General features: G+C 37.8%; 1 protein-coding gene across 1 annotated transcript in view; it reads left to right on the top strand.

The window, feature by feature from the left end:
• Window positions 1–13,970, top strand: part of LOC139708602 (solute carrier family 12 member 2-like) — a 58,091-nt gene that overhangs the window by 19,823 nt on the left and 24,298 nt on the right. The window contains exons 4-6 of the mRNA XM_071620543.1: window positions 1,127–1,202; window positions 3,344–3,439; window positions 11,057–11,196. Coding sequence (XP_071476644.1) covers window positions 1,127–1,202; window positions 3,344–3,439; window positions 11,057–11,196 — 312 coding nt within the window. The remainder of the gene's footprint in view (window positions 1–1,126; window positions 1,203–3,343; window positions 3,440–11,056; window positions 11,197–13,970) is intronic.

Raw genomic sequence — 13,970 nt, 5'->3', positions numbered from 1 at the left:
CAAGGCAAATCTACAGTGTACGCTGATACGGTGTATTTTTGTTGTATGATTCCTCTTCGCATTCAAGTTTGCGTTGATGGACAGATTAAAATCGGACATAAAATAAGAGAGTTAAAGTGTCTTCACAGTTTCTCATACAATTGTATATCTTCAAAAGAGCTGTAATATTACAATTTTGTAACCATACTTGTAGATACAATATATTTAAGATGAGACAGACGCATCCAGGACCTCTTGTATAAAATCGATGCAATCAAGCATACTGTGAGTCAGAAAATTTAAACATGAGTTTACTATCAGCCAATCAGAATTGAGTATTCATAGACTTTATGTTTGATTTTCTGACTTATGTTTGATGTGCCAATGCTGTACAAGTCTCCCATTGACAAATCTCTGAATCAAACATTTGTGATCGTGAAACACAACCATTATGATGGAGGTGTAGTTGCTTATTAATAGTCATACAATGTAGACCCAGTGTATGAATTTTGATATATATCGTCAGCAAGGATACAAGGTATTTTATTGTCTGTTATAATGAATACAAAAATTAACTCACCCTCCACTGGCATAACAGGAAAAAAAAAACCAAATATGGCACCATTGGAGGAATTGTTAGGAGATGATACTATCATTGCCCTCATGTAATTAATGGCAAAAGTGGTATATAACCAGTATCATTGCTTTGTGAAAATATGAAGCTTCCAAAATAGTGATTGATTATTTGCTGAAACTTCTACCATTCTCTGATATACTGTCTATATGATTTTACTCTGCTTCTTAAAGTCAACATAAGCATGTGGTAGAATTGCACTTTCAAATCACACAAATCACTGATTCAAATGTCATAGGAAGTTTTCCAGTGTATATATGTATGATTAAATGCCTTGGCTATTTTCAAGTCTTTTTTATGCCTCCACCACAAAGTGTCGCGGAGGCATTATTTTTGTAAGCAAAAATATGTAAACCAAAACTGTAGAGACAAACAGTGGATTTTCAACCACAAATGTTACAGTTACGTATAAAGTACTTCGATTGCCAGAGGAGTGATACATATTTATAAAGTCATATTTGTATAGTATCTATTCAAAGCATCTCAATGAAGAAATGATTTCATCATTTCCAGGTAAGATGTATTCTCAACATCTGGGGTGTTATGCTGTTCCTTCGTCTGACTTGGATTGTTGGGCAAGCTGGTGTATGTAAGTACATGTACCAAGTTTCACTCATTATTCTGGGATACGTACATGTAGCTAGACATTTTGGAGGATTTTCATAAATATCAAAACAGAAGATGTGCTCTTTACATATGCACTTGGTGTAAATATCTGATTGGGATGACTTTTAGAGAGCACTTACCAGCAGGTACTGCTTACCAGGTACAGTTCAACATCATGTACATGTATGCATATTGTATGTGTTCTATGCAATCCCATGTATAGCTTCGATGCAATTTGTTAATTAGGCTACTACACCTTAGCTTGAACATGTACTGGTCCATAACTGCACGTACAGTACCTGCCTACATTTGAACAACTGACTATGGCTATCCATGGTTGCTGAATAGGTGCGAAAGGCCTTGGATAAATTTACACACCATTTTTGAAAGGGGCCTGCTTTTGTAGAGATAAGGCAGGGCTCACTTTGTTGGTGGATAATGTACATTGTATACAATAGGTGCTTGGAGTGATGGACATGCCAGTAGTAATTTTTGACCTCAGAGTTGACCAATTGAAGGTAAAAGATACCCATAGTGGACAAATCCATAGAATGTTTGTACAGGTGTAAAAAATATCTTTCTTTTTTTTAATGCTGAAACAATGTTTGCTTCTATGCATTTAGAACAGCTAGTGTCCAGAAGCTACATAATGTAGTATAAGAGGGACCCTGTGTTCTGTTTATAAATGATAAATGTGGGGGAAAGTTTTTTTCTTTTTTTTTTCAAATTTTACATAGAATATTCACAATTTGAAAAAAGTGACACAAGAGGCAGTATTGAGAAGGTTTGTGAGGGATGCAGGATAACTGATGATAACATGTATTTGTGTAGTCATAGTTACTATGTTCTGATGGACAAATGTGTGTGAAGACCTGCTTGACTGCTTTTTAAAAGCCCCGTGCAATTTTAGTAGACTAACCTCATCATCACAGCGTAACGTGGCCTTGTCTGGGATAAGCATGTAATCTATGCAGTCACAGTGTGGACTGAGTTAGCATGCCAGGGGTGGTAATGAATCAATGATCAGTTGGATATAGGCAGGAATTCACCTTGCCTGTACAAGGACCTGGTTGCCGACGCGTCGTTGCCAATAGTTTACTGTACATGTGATGGAGAGAGTGTTTAAAAGTAATCATACTTGTGCTTTCCACTGCAGTACTGTAATCATTCTATGTGTTGCTCTGATAAAGTACTTGCAATACTTTGATTACATTTTAATAAAGAGCGTACATGTAGGTACACTACCAACTAAGCCTTATTATGTCCATGTTCCACAGGTTAAAAACAAAGAAGAAAAATAGAAATGTGGATAATTAAATGCACACAGTCATCTATCAGTATGTTTAGTTTTTTTAAACAATGTGTGTGTGTGTGTGTGTGTGTGCTCATGCCATTGTGTGTTATAATACTGTGTGATATTTATGTAACCACAAAATTTGGTGGCAGTGTGTGATAGTATGGTATAATATTTCTCCTCTATAAAGACATGCAGCCACATTGAATCGTGTATAGAGTCAGAAGAAATAGAAGGAAATGAAAAGCATGTTTTTTACCCCAAACTAAGTCTTTTGCTGCTGTTATTATGTAGTCCTTGGCAACATTGAATTAACTTTTAAATGTACATTGGATGTATTTGACAAAGATTGAATAGAACTGTAAGATTCATTTTATCTGCACAAAATGAGAAAAGAAAATAAACAATTTTTTAGAGTATTAATATTGCAAAAAGGGTGACTTTTGAGTTTATGAGATTTAGAGGCTTGGGATGATTTAGCAACAGAAAAAAACCCCAAACAATTTCCAACATATGGCTCAAATAAAAGACAAATATTTTGTTATCTAACCTATGAAATACCAATTATGAATTCCTAGTAGATACAAAGAATAAGATGCAGCACCAAACCGCAACAATATGGGATCTAGGGCTCAATGGATTATTAAAGGAGAAAGAAAAAAAAATGTTCTTCACAGATAGCTTCTGAGGAACATTGTACAAACGTGCAAGTGAAAATACCTAGAAAATCTCCACTTGAGGTTGTTTGTGACAAAAAATTGTAGTATTACATGCCCATCTTGCATCAATGTTAAACCACTTCGATTATTTTGCTTCTGTGCCTCCCACAGTGTATGCAAGCATCATTGTCCTGCTGTCAGCAATGGTCACCACACTGACCACTCTCTCCATGTCGGCCATCTGCACCAACGGAGAGGTCAAAGGGGGTGAGTGAACACCACATTTCCGCTGCCCTTCATCCATCCCTTTTCATCGGTCTTTTTATCCCCCTGGATACCTTTCACAATAATCAATCCTTTGTATTCCCAGGCATGTAGGGTAAAACTTGCCAAGCGTTTTCAATCATCATTCAGTAGTCCATCCAAACTTCACCTTGTTGTAGATTAGCTTGAAGCCTACTCAGATGTAGCAATGTGCCTCAGGCCAACAGGAAGGCCATGGTGACGCAAAATGGATGAAGCAAATGTACAGACTAGGTGATCTCTATTCACTGACAATATTAGTTTTCAGACACCCATACCAAATAGCGACCGAAGCAAAGTAAGGGCTAAACAGCTTCAGCGCCATTTGATTCATTTCAATTTCAGTTGCAAATGAATTCCATGCAATTCATCTCAATTCCATTCCACGCCATACCACTCGATTCAATATTGATATATTGATTTGATAAAGGGGGGTTTGCAATGTACTCTACTGTTACGCACAACCCGAGAACAATGAATGTTCCTTGACAACAGGAAAGTTTTTCCTACCTAGCAACTATTCGTTTATGTCTCGGGTTTATCTGAAACATTCGACTCACTTATAAAATGCTGTTAAGCGGGCAAAAGAATTACACAGAATTAATGACAGAATTATCCATGAATCAGGCATGCCATGAGTTGGGTAATATTGGTTCAGATCATTCCAGTTCAATTCAAGTGAATTTAATTCAATTCGATTCAATTCAATTCAATTCATTTAAATTTAATTCAATTCAATTCAATGCAACTCAATTCAATTTAGTGTATTGATTTTATCAAGCACTAAATACTGAGTACGCGTGACTACGTGAAAGCCAGTGGCCTGGAGATTATGCTTCCTGTGCAGTCAAACAGTTTGATCTGCCCAGTCTGTCAAATGTTTTCATGTTTTCCATATTTTTCACAAGTGTTATTTTATTCATTATTGTAAATTACTAATAGTGAAATCAGAATTATTAAGTGAAAGAGAAGTGCAGTTTGACAGAGACAGAAAGAAAGAGAAAAGAGGTGCTCCTTCAACAATTTTCTAGAAACATCCCCTCCCACAAAAAAAGCAAAAGAAAAAGGCTTAAAGGGAGGATATAGTATTGGTTGAGGTGAGGATTCAGCTTTTAACTTTTTGCGAGATACTGTATACGCCGAATATTTCGTGAGGTTTTTATTTTCGCGAATTTCGCGAGTCAGGTGCTATTTGCGAAATTAAAGACACGCAAAATAATGACTCTCATCCTGATATGAATGTGACACACACATATAGCAGGGCTCGACACTAACGGTGGCCCGGTGGCCCAGGGCCACCAAAAACGCACGTCGGGCCACCAAAATATCAGAAATGAACTTGATTTTTGTGGCCCGATTGGGCCACCAAAAAAGTCGGATGTTTGCCTTTAATTTTGGAAATGAACGGTGGTAACAATTGGCTGCGTAAGATGCTAAAATAAATGTCAATGTTTGCTTTTATTTTAGAAATGAATAACGGTAATATTCGACTCCGTATAATACTAAGATAAATGTCGGATGTTTGCTTATACTTTTGGAAATGAATAACGGTAACATTCAGTTCTGTACAGTGCTAAATTTAATGTCAGATATTTGATTTTGCTTTCGGAAATGAATAGGGATAACATTCGGCTCCGCGGCTGGAATGAATGTCGAATGTTTGCTTTGACATTCGGAAGTGAATGATAATAATATCAACTCCGTAAGATGAGAAAATAAATGCCGGATGTTTGCTTTTACTTTCGAAAGTAAATAGCAACAACATTCAGCTTCGGAAGATGCTAAAATAAACATCGAATGATCCCTTTGACGTTCGGAAATGAATAACAATAATATTCAACTCCGTACGATGATTAAACAAAATAATGTTGGATGTTTGCTCTTACTTTTGAAAGTAAATAGCAATAACACTCGGCTCCAGAAGATGGCAAAATAAATGTCAGATTGTTGCTTTTACGTTTGGAAGTGAATACCAGTAACACTATGCTCCATACGATGCTAAAATAAATGTCGGATATTTGCTTTTACATTTCGGAATGAATAGCAGTAACATTCAGCTGCGTTTGATGGTAAAATAAATGTCTGATGTCTGCCTTGACGTTTAAAAATGAAAAACGGTAACATTCAGCTCCGTATGATGCTAGAATAATTGTCAGATGATTCATTTCACTTTCGGAAGTGGACAGCAGTAACATTCGGCTCCGTACGATGATGAAATAAATGCCGGATGTTTGCTTTTAAATTTGGAAATGAATAACAGATTGTTGCTTTTACATTTGGAAATGATTAACGGTTTCAATCGGTTCAGTTAGATGCTGAAATGAATAGCGCATACCGTAAAGTTCCGTGTATAAGACGCACCCGTGTATAAGACGCACCACTACTTTCGGACCTAAAATTAAAAAAAAAAAAAAACCTAAAATTTCCACGCAAATATTGCGTGTGTCATACATGTTATTTCAGCTCAAAATTTCCCTAGAATGCAGCATGTATTTGCTCTATTTTTCATTTTCTTTTATACTTTCTTTTAACGGTATTCATCGGACATCGGCAAAATATGGAAAACGCAAAATGCGAGACTTGTCTCAGTACTCACTTGCTATTGTTTCACCTTTCAATCGTGGTACATGTGTCATGCATATCGTACTCATGAGTGTACAGTACGATCTTTGCTGTCATATATAGCAGAGGGTGTCTCGCATATTGACGCATGTCAGACTGGAAGGTTCATTACGAAAAATAAGAAAAACATCAACAAGTGTAGCAGAGGGATCATACGGTGAGACGTACGGTGCGTACGGTAATTACACTCACTGTTGTTTAGGATTACCAGTAACATGTGTCTCTTGTACCATGCTTGTATGCACAGTGCTAGCCTTTTGCAAAAGGCAGCTCGCTATAATTTCAGCACACGCTCACAGAGAGCAATGGACTTGCACACACAGCGCGCAACGGGCAAGCGCGCTACGATCCGATCGCTGTGTGCACGCGAGTCCATTGCAAAAGCCTCTCTGCACAGCTGCTGCCTTTGCCAAAGGCTTGGAAATGCCAGCTAGCTAGCTAGCTACAGTGTAGCTATGCTATCCTAGCTGGCCTCGTGAAATGAAGAGCAAACGAACGACATGGATATTATGCATGCATGCTTCACACATCGTTCATATTTACGGTGACATAGTGTCGATCCTACTCCGTATTTTACAGCTTTTGTCTAAGGCCATATTGATACTAGTACATTGATAAGTTTTACAGTATCGGTAATTTAGTAATGATACCTGTACATCGCGTATTCCAGCTACTAGGTTGGCTGTTGGTAGCTTGGTAGACTGACATCGGTAGCATACAGCAGTGCTGTTACAGCTGTTGTCTATGGCCAGATTGATACATCGTTACTGCACAAGGCCGATGTAAGTTTATCTCGTATTTGCAGCTTTTGTGTGTGTCCAGATTGAAAGATCGCTCATTTATCCGTAAGTTTTAGTGATTGCTTACCTTCCAAACGTCGATGGGCATACATGGCCCCAAGTTGGCCTTATAAAATTGGGTGTACATGACGGATTTTTTTCCGTGATTCGACTGTACCCGTGTATACGACGCACCCCCGATTTTCAATGTTTTCCGACGAAAAATTAGTGCGTCTTATACACGGAACTTTACGGTATTTGCTTTCATGTTTGGAAATGAATAGGGATAACATTCAGCTTCGTATTGAAGATGCTAAAATGAATGTCGGTTGTTTTCTTTTACATTTAAAAATGATTCACGGTAACAATCGGCTCTGTAAGGTGCTAAAATACTAGTAAGTGTTGGATGATTGCTTTTACAATCAGAAATGAATAACGGTAACTTGCGGCTCTTTACAATGCTAAAACAAAAGTCGGATGTTTACAAATGTCTGTAAATGCTCCCACTTTCGCATTTCAAACAAAAGTTTTGACCACGAAAATAGCATAAAATTTAAATATAATCTATAAGCCTATTTGCTAAATCTTAGAACTCAGAATAACAGTAAGATGATTGAATTTTCTATTCACTAATGTTGGACATGGGTACCTGTATTACTTCAGTAATGCTTAATATTTATGTTTCTATGTTTAGTAGGACCGATTTAGTTTTTTCATGTTTTTCTTGATTTTTTTTTTGGGCCACCAGATATTACTTTCGGGCAACCAAAAAATACATATTCATGATTTTGGTGGCCCGATCGGGCCACCAAAAAGAAAAGTTAGTGTCGAGCCCTGCATATAGGATTACGTGCATTCAGTACAGAGCTCCATGATCGCGAATTTAACCACTCACGAAATTGTCGGGAAGTCCCGATTCGCGAAAAATTAGACTCGCGAAATACATGCAGTACTTGAGAACCACTTTATGAAATGTTAAAGAGCATACAATTCTAAGAAGAGGTCAAAGTTTAGTTGATGAAAATCTGTTTTGAAATGGCAGAGACATCCAAAAACAAAGTAAAACAAAACCATCTTCTTTAATAAAAGGTTGATCTCACCTTTTATCAGGATCACATTAAGGAAAAGAAGTTTTGCAGCCATTTACATATTCATAGAAAAATAGCAGCCCTGTATGATTAGACGTACTGATTTATTTTAAAGGGATAGTATAGTTTTGGTTGAGACCTAATTTCAGGTTTCTAACATTTTTGGTGAGATAATGAGAAACCTCTCATGAAATATGAAAGAGCATGTAATTCTATGAGGAATTCAACGTTTATTTGATGAAAATTGGTTTTGAAATGGCTGAGATATCCAAAAGAGCGATTCTAATAAAGTGTGGGACCCACACTTTATTACGATCGCTTTGTTTTACTTTGTTTTTAGATGTTTCAGTCATTCCAACCCAATTTTCATCAAGTAAACTTTGAATTTCTCTTAAAATGGTATGCTCTCTACTATATCATCTACTGTAGTGTTTTCTTGGTATCTCGCAAAAAGTTAAAAGCCCAGTTCTCATCTCCACCAATACTGTACCATCCCTTTAAAATCATCTATAGTAAAGGAAATCGTATCAAAAATCCACTTTTAGCAGCATGAAACAAAATGTTTCTTTGATTCTATATTTCTATTATTTCACCTTTGAAAAATGTTAGGTGTTTTAAATAGTGAAAGTGTTACACTGCATCCATAATTTGAGTGTGGAGATATGCTTGTAATTGGACAGCTTATTTGTGCCTGTAAGGAGCATAATCCAATGCTTGCTTATTTCTGAGTGAGAGCTGTTTACTGCCCCTCTTTAATGAATTAGATGCTTGATTGCCAATGAGTTCTGAAACATTAACTCAATATTGAAGCTGAGGAGCAGCTGTTTTGTTGAATTCCGAAAAGCAGCAGAGATAAATTTATGCTTAATTTCATCAAGGTTAAACCTTCCTGACTGTCGCAATTAGATTTAATTCAGCTCTCAATTTGTCGAAACGTATCACGTGTACAACACACACCGATAGACGGACAAACACTGAAACATTTCTTGTTGGAGCGATACATTGTCACAAACTGTGCTTCAACTTCTGGAGTCCTGAAGAGGGTGTAATGGATGTAGACAATTCAATTTAATACAGATGTTTGCCAGGGGCAAGCCTAAATGTTAAATAGTTTTCCCCCCGTGTGACATCACTGATTACATAAGCCCTGCCTGATATGCTCTGACGACAGCTCTGTGACAAAGATATTCATCTACGGAGAGTGCGTGGGGCTTTTGTGCACACACTGCATGTATCGATAGTGGAAAAATGGGTTTCTTTACCGTATGCAGTGATCTGTGTAGCTCAGTGCGTGATGATGAAGAAGTTTTCTGCAGGATGCAAGATTCTAATGGCAAAATACTTCATACCTGCCCCCCCCCCAAAAAAAAAAAAAAAAAAAAAATCTATATAGCAGTTTATGTTTGATGTACAGCCTGTGTATGTTGAATGCATATTTTAGTAGTAAGGATAGAATATGATACCTCCAGAAAGTTAAAGGCAGGAGACTCTGAACATCAGTTACATTGTAAATCTGCCTGTCTGTCTGTCTTTCTCTTTCTGTCTGTGTGTCTTTCTGTTTCTGTCTGTATATTTCTCTTTCCCTGACTGCCCTTGAACTGTCTTTTTCTTTCTACCCGTCTATCTGTTTATGTCTGTCTCTCTGTCTGTCTCTTCCGTATTCTCTCTTTTGATGTTTCTACGTACGGTGTATGTCAATATACAGTAATATAGTTTTTAGAAAGGTTTCAGCTCTGACTCTCCATCACTTCACTATTACCTGACCCAGGGCATTGATTGAATATCGGCAAATTCACGATTTGTCAGATTTCAAACCAAAACATCAGACTGAGTAGTATTAAAAGAGAGTAGTATCAAATTAAGCGTTATTAGGGAACGCTCGCTGAGCAATTAGCCACAATGCATTCTATAATTTGTGTCTGAACTAGATCTGCGGAGCGAGCAAGCAACTGCAGATTCTGAAGCTAGTGTAGAGAGAGTGTATTTAACAAGCAGTGGACTCTGTCAGGATTTGATTAGCATACAAGTCGAGCACCGCGAAGGTCCAATTAAGCGATTTCAGCAAGCCAACACAGCATTATTGTCACTGACGCTTTAAAGTCCTACTTACGGTGCAATGGCTGTGTGCTTTCAGTCAGTGATTAGTGTTCAGTTTGAGTTTGCCAGCTCAAGAGCTTTACACCTGTACTTTGGTATCTTACACAAAGCTATAAAAATCAGTGCATGATAAAGTGGTCTAAAACAGGGGTGATGTACAACAGCAAAGATCCTCCATGACTTTATTTGTCGCTAGAAACCTTTGTCTAGTTTGCATGTTCTGTAATATAAAAGGGAAGGAAACCCAAATTACATATGTATGTAAATGGCATAAAAATGCAGAGATACAAGTTGTATCATAATACCTGTACATCTAAATCAGTGAAGTTTGAAGGAAAACAGACAATCTGTTCAAAAGTTTTGAATCTTTATAAGTTTTGGTACCGCCGTCACTGGATAAGAAGACTTACAACAATTTGTAGTGTCACTATAGGACAAAGATATAGAAAAGGATCAACATATTATATATTATTATATTTTTAGCATAATGAGATAACACTTGACTTTATATCATAACCTATTTCAGAAGGCTTTTGGGGAACAGTATTACCCATAGCATATGTTAGTAACTTGTGGAAGAAATTTTTTTTTCATTATTAATTAAAAAGAAATTTTGTAGAGTTCTCTTAATATTTTGTTGAATTATATAAAATCATGGTTATATATAGATTGTCAGAATTAGCAGATCCTACTTCTTAATACAGTGACGCAATCTTGTTGGCTTTGCTATTTATCCAGAATGTGTAGTTATTCATTTAATGTGCAGAATATGTAGATCCAATCAACCAGCACTGGTACATTTTACAAGACAGAAAATGCAGACCCCCCCAAAAAAACAACAACAAACAAACAAACAACGCATACACACAAAAATCGCCTTTAGTAGAAACATCTGCATCCATGTATTTTAATATATGTGAGAAACGTTCTACCTTATATTCACCAGGATCATATGTTGAACAATCTGTCACACCGTTTCTCTTTCACACACCAAGGTGGTGCGTACTACATGATATCACGCAGCCTGGGACCGGAGTTTGGCGGCGCCATCGGCCTGATCTTTTCGGTCGCCAACACGATCGCCATCGCCATGTACGTGGTGGGCTTTGCAGAGACGGTTGCCCTCCTCCTCCAGGTGAGAAAACTCTCATAAATGTTGATTGCAGGTTTGTTCATGATAAACTGCTTTCCAGTTGATGCTCTTTCCACTCACACTGTAACCATGTCTTAATATTTGTCACCTTTCTCTTTCTTTTTTGAGGGAAGGTGAAGTGTCATAAGAATGTCAAACTAATCCAGTAAAGTCCCCAGATATGCATTTCTGTGATGTCCTGCAGTGTAGAGTAACACTGTAGTGTTACTATGTGAACGTTTCCCCATTTACAGTAAGTAGGAGTTGTTCGAGAAAAAGTAGTTCAGTAGTTGTAGCAGTGGAGTGATAGAAGTAGAAGTAGCAGTAGTAGTTGTTTTAGTAGTGGTTACCTGTAGCAGTTTGATTGTCATGTACATGTAGCATCAAGTATTTGTGGGAGTTGCAGTAGTGGTTATCATTGGCAATGTGTATGTTGTCCCTGCTTTTAAATACCTTCTGATCTTTCTGTATGATACAGTGCTGTACTAAATTACAACATTAAAGTTTTGCTCATCAAACAAGAGGACAATGGAAAATACATTTCATGGTTGTCACTTCCCATAAGCCACCTGTACTGAGTTCGCAAAAAATTAATGAGTGGTTGATTAATTGAATTAGTAGTAAGCCAATTAAATGACTCTGCTAAATGTGTGTACTTGTTGCATTTTCTAAATTGTAAGATGAATAGACACTTTTCTGGCTGAACTCAAATTCTCCTACCTCATTGTGTTGGCAATTAGATTTTGAAGTTCATTTTCTATCACAGTGTCATTCATCTTCATTCATCATTTTCTGTGGTTTGGAAAAATTGGGACTCATAGCTTGTGACACATGTTGAAGTGATACATGATTTAATGAGGGGTTTTCACCGGAGGGGGACTTTGTCGCGAGCAGCCATGCCAAGATAGAGAAGCTTGAGACTAATTCACCTCAAATTATGAGATTACTGAGCAAGGAGTGCGATGGGAATCTGTATTCTGTCCTCCTCTGATCCAAGGAAATAAACCCCACCCCCTCCCATCTAACTTTAGTGACTAAACCTAGACACCATGTACAGTATTTGTAATTCAGTGCACAGCCCCTTCCCTGTGGTGATACTCTCACTAACGTCTTCTTCATGAGTCTAGGGCTGCGTTTGTAAGATTTTGCGTGCCAAGAAACATGGTTTTAAAACATGATTTTGAAACATGGTTTTGACACATGGTTTGACATAGGAGCGTTTATACGATTTTTTCCTGAAGATGTTTCTGGCGAGGCTCACTTGGACTCAGATTTCCTTTTTGCCCATCTTGTCCTTTGGCATTTGGTCAAATATGGTGCCTAACTATGACAACATTTTAACTGTGTTTGAGATTTCAAAACTTTGTCTTTTGATAGTGAAACATGGTTTTGAATCGCACATCCACAGTGCATTTCAAAACCATGTTTTTAACCATGGCTACCATTTATGGTAAAATGTAAACCACAAAACATGGTTTGAAAACTTGTATTTCTAGCCAGAAACATTTACTAAAAATGCACCCTATAAATATTGCACTCTTGTTCCCAGACACATGTTTGACATAAGACAAAAGTAGCAATACACAACGTGTAGAATTGTGACATACCTTTAACTTGTTGAGGACGGGCTAATTTTGCTACGAACACGTATTTCCATAGAAACTTGCCCGAATATACTCGGGACTCGTCCTCAAGGGTTAATTAACCAATTTTTGCAAGGACAATCAACCAAGTGAGGCAGGTATTCTGTGTCAACAGAGCTCGGTAGTACAGTAACTGGCGCTTGACTCTGTTTGCCGAGTTTGCCATGGCAACGGGAATTTTTGTGATGGAGTCACATGATCTCTTGTAAAGATAGCATCGATTGCAAGCGTGAAAGGTTCTCAAGGGGGAGTCTAGGGCACTACGAAGAGGGGATACCTTGTCTAGGTGACGCATTAGCGAGCCGTAATTTGGGCAGGAACTAGTGATGAGAGCTGCGTGAGTCAGCCCACCGCTGATTGAGGGTCTCATCCCTAACCGCTTCAGGCTTTAAGGGAGCATATCATGCAAGGTTTACCTTGCCCTCGCCCAGAGGCCAACATCACTAACCCTTGTCTAACATCACCATCTGCAATTAAAACCTCTGTTGTAATACAGCCATTTTGAATAGATCTAATGTGAAATATTATGTCTGTGCTTGTCAGATATCTTGGATAATCCGTCCATATCTTACTCAACAGTTTACTGCTTGAAATGCCTGCACATAGATATGGTGTCAAGTGTCTGCTTGGTTCAAACTGGTGACAGTCTGCTCCAGCTCGCACATTGTTATCAAAATGCCAAGGCAAAGTATCACAAGATGACATAGATAGTGAAGATATTATTTCTTTCAATCTCAGCGCGTGGAACCCACACGATACTCTCTTATCAAAATGAAGTAGGCAGGAAGTGTAATAAACAGCCAGAGGTAATACCTAGTACAACAGGGGGGGGGGGGGGGGGGAGGGGGAAATAAGGGGGTGCTTGGATCTGAGCAGAAAGTCACTTTCTCACTGTAATATGGGATTTTAACTGATATGCCACACAAACGTCACCCCCACCCCAAGATACTGCATGCATAGACTACATCTAGTACATCGAGTATCTCATGTAGCTTCAGATTGAAAGATTTCAAAAGAAGCTTTAATATCGACGGAAACACTACAAAAGCCTCTGTCACCATTTATCTTTTCTTTTACTTCTATTGGAGGAGCACAACATGTTTCAAAACAGGAAAGAAAAGAGAGATAGAATGT

Source organism: Diadema antillarum, unplaced genomic scaffold (assembly GCF_040938485.1).
Source record: "Diadema antillarum isolate AM-2024a unplaced genomic scaffold, OU_Dant_1.0 seq00001354_RagTag, whole genome shotgun sequence".
Taxonomy (NCBI): domain Eukaryota; kingdom Metazoa; phylum Echinodermata; class Echinoidea; order Diadematoida; family Diadematidae; genus Diadema; species Diadema antillarum.
Note: the sequence above shows the minus strand (reverse complement) of the source record. Positions and strands in the feature narration are given on the sequence as shown.